The 6,243-nt window shown below is 48.2% G+C and overlaps 1 protein-coding gene across 1 annotated transcript; it reads left to right on the top strand.

Annotated features, from left to right (window-relative positions):
- The first annotated feature begins 66 nt into the window (after nucleotides 1-66).
- On the top strand, nucleotides 67-3,252 carry TRAPPC2L (trafficking protein particle complex 2 like). Its single transcript, XM_026857118.1, has 5 exons — nucleotides 67-130; nucleotides 886-1,058; nucleotides 2,034-2,121; nucleotides 2,234-2,313; nucleotides 3,071-3,252. Exons 1-5 carry the CDS (start codon nucleotides 98-100, stop codon nucleotides 3,114-3,116), a joined length of 420 nt encoding a protein of 139 aa, XP_026712919.1. The 5' UTR covers nucleotides 67-97; the 3' UTR covers nucleotides 3,117-3,252.
- Nucleotides 3,253-6,243: the final 2,991 nt, after the last annotated feature.

Below are 6,243 nucleotides of genomic sequence, written 5' to 3'. Positions count from 1 at the left end.
CGCCATGGCAACCGCCGGCCCGCGCACCCGCCGCGCGTCACGTGAGCGCCGCCCGCTCCCCGCCTCACGTGACGGGTGGGCGGGGCGGCGGGGCAAGATGGCGGTGTGCATCGCCGTGATCGCCAAGGAGGTGGGGCTGGGCCTCGGGGGCTCAATGGGAGCTCTGGGGCCTGCACAAGGGTGAGGGCGGCGGGGCTGGGCCTCAGGTTGTGGGGCCCGAGAGGGACAAGGGAGTCAGGTGGAGCTGTGAGCCCTGAGCAGGAGTGAGAAGAGCAGGACTGGGGCTGTGGGGCTGGGTGAGGTTGTGGAGTAGGGCTGAGGGGAATGGGGCAGGGTCCCAGTTTGGGGCCCCTGAGCAGGGTAGCAGGGCCAGGAGGTTGTGGGGCTGAGCAGGGCTGGGGCTCACACTGTGGGGCCTGAGGAGGGGAGCAGGACTGGGGCTGTGGGGTAGGGGTGAGCAGACTGGGGCAGGGTCTCAGGCTGTGGGGCCTGAACAGGGTTGAGGGAAGTGGGACAGACACTGGAGGTTGAAGTGGGCTGAACAGGAGCAGCCTGGGACCAGGGCAGGGGGAGCTGGGGTAGCGCGAGGGTGCCCTATGGTGTCCTGCTGCCAGGAGAGGAGAGGGGTTTCCTCAGGAAGAGCGGGGGACAGGCTCTGCTGGGACAAGGGGACAGGTCAGGCAGTGGAGAGACCTTACCCTTGTGCAGTGCCTGTGCGAAGGCAGATCTGCTCCACAAGTGCGGCAAGGTGTACAGGAGACTGTGCTGTGAACATAAAATGATTAAAATAGCTTCCTTCTGACAGCAGCAATTCTTTGGGTGAAAACCATCACTTCCACAGCAGAGGGACTGGTCCTAGTTAGCATAATTTGTTCTCCTCCTCAGAACTATCCCCTCTACATCCGGAGTGTTCCAACTGAAAACGAGCTGAAGTTCCACTACACTGTGCACACTTCCCTCGACGTTGTGGATGAAAAGATCTCTGCGATGGGCAAGGCTCTTGTAGATCAGAGGGAACTGTACCTGGGGCTCCTCTACCCCACTGAAGACTACAAGGTGTATCTTTCTAATGCCTTTTACCATGCCTTTATGTATTTATATGCTCTTTCTTGCCAGGGGCCCCACATGGGAAATCTCTCTTCCTACTCAGTGCCATGTTAAAGACAGCAGCAGAAAATATACAGACTTGTTCACTGATCAGTTCATCACGTAGAGGTTCAGGTTTGGTGCCTTGGTCAATTCAGCAGCTGCTTCGTTGCCCAACCAGTTGATAGAAAAATTTACCCTTGGCCTACATGAAGGAGAGTGCCTGGTGCAGCTTAGACTTCACCTTTTATAAACTAGGCGTTTTATTCCCTGCTTAGCTAAAACAGTTGACTGTGACTAGAACAAAGCTTAGACTCTTCAGTAACACCAGCAAAAGTAGCAGGAGTATGAAGATGTCTCTGGTCAAGTACCTAAATCCCACATATATGGTCTGATTTCTCTAAAATCTGTACTTCACAGCCACAGCCTCCCCAGCGTTTTTTAGGTCACAGATTTGATCTTTGGAACTTTCTTTGGCTTTTTTCTCTGAGTCCCACAGACAGAAGTTAGCAGCAGACCTGATTTCTGGGTTTTCATAAACTGGTTGTTAATTTTTGAAGTCTCAGGGCAGTCACACTGGCTGATACTGAGAAGATCTCCAGGTGTCTTGATTGCGGTCTCCCAAACAATAATAAATAAGGTACCTGTGTCATAATGGTCTGGAGAGAAATCCTCGTGAAAACAGCTAGTGGGAGGCTGCTTCTGAAATTGCAACGCCTGACTGGCCAGCATAGCAATGAGCTTGGCCTGGAGTTATCAGAGATGGCAAAAATAAGATTGAAAAGGGGATACAGTGTCTTGCTTACCTCATCTCGTCCTAGGTATGTGCTGGGCGCAGCAGGAACGTCATGTTTCCTCCCAGCTTGTTTCTTTGAGTGTCTTCCAGCCTTGTTTGGGTTTGGCCAGGCTCTGGTGTGTCAGAAGCACATGCCTTAACAGCTGCACAGATACGGCTACGTGACAAACTCCAAAGTGAAGTTTGTTATGGTGGTGGATTCCTCCAACACAGCACTTCGAGACAATGAGATCCGCAGTGTAAGTGCAGGAAATCAGAGCACAACTTGCCACATCAGTGCTTTTGCTACTTCCACTTATTCATGAAGTGCTGAGCAGCAAAAAAATTAATTAAACTACAATCCCTTTTCAGATGTTCCGAAAGCTGCATAATTCATATACGGACATAATGTGTAACCCTTTTTATAACCCTGGGGACCGTATCCATTCCAGGTAAGTGGGTTGATCATACAAATCTTCCTGATCTTTGTCATCTCTCTGGAACTCGCGGTGTCCCTGTGATGTCCCAGGACAGAGAGCATGGCCCCTGCGGTTGACCAGGTCAGATGTGCATGCTCCAGCTGCCCAAATGGAGAACAGCTGTGTTGTCTTTGGGCCGTTACTGCAGAGCAGGAAAGCAATAGTCTCATGAGAAGTTACATTGAACTCTCACTCCCAGCTCAGAACTGGTGTTAGAAACGCTGACTCAAGAAAATCAACATCTTGAGGAGAAAAACCTGCCTATTTTCATAGGTAACAGTGAAAATTATAAGTAAGCAGAGCAGGTTTAAGAGAGAACAACTGCACTTGCCCAGGGCTTACCCTTGGGTAAGGACAGATGGGCATTCAGCCTGTGTCATTCCTCACATGTGAGGGCCTCTGCCCCCATTTCTCACCTGTAATCTCACAGGGAATTTTAATAAAGTTGGGACTTTCTATTGCCTAAGCAAGAACAACTTCTTTTACACTTTGCTGAGGCAGGTCTACAGCCAGGATAAGACCTGTACTTAACTTCAGCTTAATTCAAAGTCATTATTTACTCAGCAGAGCATGCTCTAGTTGAAGAATAAAACCATGTATCCAGCTTAGGGGAAGCCAGCTCAATAACCAGTAAGAGGCATTGTTTAGCCTTTGGTTTTTTTTTTATGAGAGATCTGCTGGGCAGAACTAGCTGCCTCCTTCAATATTCTGTGTTCATTTCCTTCTCCAGGGCTTTTGATAATATGGTGAACTCCATGATGATGCAGGTGTGCTAAAGCTCTGCCCCTCCTCATCCACCTCTTGAGAACATTCCCCATGTACAGGAGCATGCCTACAAAGTGATGTATATATTGTCTTTGTTCTGTGAAATATTTTAAATTTATTCTGTGTAAAATAAACTTGACACCTGCACGGCCTGCATGCATTTCTACTCTAGCAAACCCGAGCATGGCACAGAAGTTGCTGCTCAGCTTTATGCCTTCAGGTAACATGTGAGAGCCAGCCGCTTCCTTCAGGAAGGTCAGCTGTGTCAGAGAGAAGGTTTGTTCCCTACAGAAATGTGTGCAGCTGTGCCTCTGCAACTCAGATGTTTCTCTAGAAATTGGGCTTTGTGTAAAAACAGCAGTTCCTGCTGTGCTTGTGATTAGAGCAAGCACAGCTGCACAAGAGACAGCTAAGAGATTATTATTAGGGTCAGCCTAGATTTCAGTCAGCTGAGACAGAGTGACACTGCTCCTCAGAAGCAGTGGTGCTGCAGAGTTCCTCTGAAGCAGGAGCAGCACAGCAGCCCCTTTGCTGCGCCAGCCCCCTTCACCGCTGCTCAACTGTTCCCTCTGACAGGAACATCACAAGCAAGTGCTTAATTCTAACACGCTTAGGCAGCTTGTTCTGCTTTCCCTTAGCTGGGAGCACTCGGATCTCTACATACTTACTCCTTTAGTTCTTAGAAAGAGAAAATTCCACAAGGCAGCAGAAGGCTCTGAGTTCTACAACCCCAGCCAGTATTTCTGTACTTGAGAAAACTCCAGCAGACAAACCAGCTGGTCTCCACACTCCACCTTGAACCTGAGCAAGTTCTGCACTGATCTTGCCTTCCTGGGGCAGATCTTGGGGTGACACATCTGACAGGACTTGCTGGTATCCCTTCACACCTCGTTCAGACAGCCCAGGCACTTTTTAATTATTTCTAGCCCAGGTTGGGGAGCACAGGTAGAGCAGCTGGAATAAATCCACACCAAGAGATTAAAACTTGAGGATTGCACAGCTGCCTGGCTCATCCCAAACTAATCTCTATTAGCATCCCCTCCCCCTGCTGCTCTAATTAAAGACTACCAAATCAATAGCAGGTATTTAGATAGAAAAAATACAAACTGGACCAGAAAAGCATCCCAGCTTCTTGACCCCCTGCTCACTCGCACTATGTGGAGCTGTGCAGCGAGTCCGGAGCTGCTGAGCAGCTACTCAGTGCTTTTCACACACCTCTACTCCAAGTCTTTCCTGCCTGTGCTTCAAGCACCTAATCAGTTAAAAATACAGAAAACATAGCTAAAAAACACAAAACAAAAAGCTGCACAGCTCCAAAGGATACAAGAAGCCTGGAGAAAGCCAGGTCAGCGTAGAGTGTCAGCTCACGGCCAGCACGGTCTCACTGCAGATGAAGTTCACACAGCAGGATCATTTATTTTAAAAATAAGTAACATTTACAATACTTTTTCAAACAGAGCTTAAACACATTTTAATTAACAACAACCTGTCAAATAATGGGAGATGAAAGTGTTCAAGCCTCTCCCACCATCTAAACAAGGCACAGCTGTACACTGCTATTCCAAAACATTTTCATCTAAAAAATCCTCACTTTTTACTCACAGAGACAGGAGCTCAGCATTTCCTCTTCCACAAAAGATTTCAAACACCCCAAAGTACTTTTTTGTTTAAAATTAAGTCAAGAATTTATAAAGCTATTAAATGGAAGATTTAAATCCCTAGAAAAAAGCTACTTTTATAGTCTAAGCCTAAGGGTAGCTCAGAGCAAGGCCAGTCTCGGCAGCACAGTCCACACTGGGCAAAGTGCAAAATCAACACAAAGAGTTAAGGCCCCAAGCTTTAAAAAGAATCTTGGTATCTTAAGGGGAAAAAAACCCAAATCAGTGAGATTTTTAGCCTGGCAATGCCCCATGAGCTGTGAAAAGCTGCTTTAGGAGTCGGTTGCATCTGGGTTAGAGGAATCCTAAACTAAGGATCCCAAAAGATTAGTGTGAGAATTACATAATAAAACCAATTCCAGTGTAGAAGTTCAGTGTCCTGGTGTTCGCAGCCTGCCTCTTAACAAAAGTTTTACCTTTAAAAACGAGTGGGTTTAGAGCTCACAAACAGAAGACCAGCAGGAGGGGGAAGCACCAGGCACTTTTTGTTCCCCAAGACCCTGTGCCTGTGGTGCACTTTGGTCCTGACCCTCTAGTTCAGCTGGGCTCAAACAATCCCCAAACAGGCATCTGGGGCAGGAATGGTGATGGGAGTAAAGAGGAAAACCAGAACAAATTTGCAACAGCTGAGATGGTTTTGTAGTACTGCTACTGCTAGAAATAAAATGATGAGTTGGCAGCGCCCTTTGATCCCTGTAGCTTTGGCATAAAATGAGGGGAAGAAGAGGGGGCTGTTGACTTCTGAAATAAGAAAAGGGTTTTGTGACACCCAGATTTTGTTTTAACCACCACAGAGATGCAGAGGCTTCCAGAGAAACAGCAAGGGATGCTTTTTCCCTCCCCTGGTACAACAGCAGCAAGCTAAAAACCAGACGCCAACCACATCATTAGTCTCCATCCTCTTCCCAAAGAGCAAGGTCAGAAATCCACAAGGCTGACAAAAAAACTCCCCAGAGGTCAGGTCTAGAGCTGCAACCCAAGACTTTTCTCCACTGATTTGGAGAAGAACACAAGTCTTTGGAAAGGCCTTGAGCATCTTCTTACGGGCAGCATCTGGCTCGTGTAGAAGGCTGAGGGTGCTTCACGGGCTGAGCGGGCCAGGTCCACCCTCGCAGTGGAGGGGCATTTGGACACCCAGAGGCCAAAAAACCCTCCAGTACGGCCCTTTTTTATAGGATGAGAATGAGACTTGGTGGTCGGGGAGCGCTCTTCCCTTCCCAGGACAGAGAGTTTTCTGGATTGAGACTGTTCTTGATGAAAACACAAAGCTAAGGTGAGCCCCTGCTGGGATGCTGGTGGGGATCCCACGTGCAGGTGGAGTGGATCCAGTCTTCCCTCCCGCAGCCCAGCACACGGCTGCCTCACCAGTAATCCTCAAGGCCAGACAGATGGCATTTTAAAAATTAATCTTTTTTTGGCTTGGGTAGGCATATTTTTAAATCTCTCCGATCCCATCTCCTCATTTCAGTCCCGTTGGCAT

This window comes from Athene cunicularia (assembly GCF_003259725.1).
Source record: "Athene cunicularia isolate RWA chromosome 11 unlocalized genomic scaffold, athCun1 chr11_part2, whole genome shotgun sequence".
NCBI lineage: Eukaryota > Metazoa > Chordata > Aves > Strigiformes > Strigidae > Athene > Athene cunicularia.
This window is presented reverse-complemented; position numbering and strand designations above follow the sequence as displayed.

Excerpts from the sequence above, each read along its gene's own strand:
- TRAPPC2L (XM_026857118.1), top strand. The coding sequence starts at position 98 with ATGGCGGTGTGCATCGCCGTGATCGCCAAGGAG. Across the intron at positions 131-885 it reads TCGCCGTGATCGCCAAGGAG|AACTATCCCCTCTACATCCG; the intron begins GTGGGGCTGGGC and ends TCTCCTCCTCAG. Across the intron at positions 2,122-2,233 it reads GAGACAATGAGATCCGCAGT|ATGTTCCGAAAGCTGCATAA; the intron begins GTAAGTGCAGGA and ends ATCCCTTTTCAG.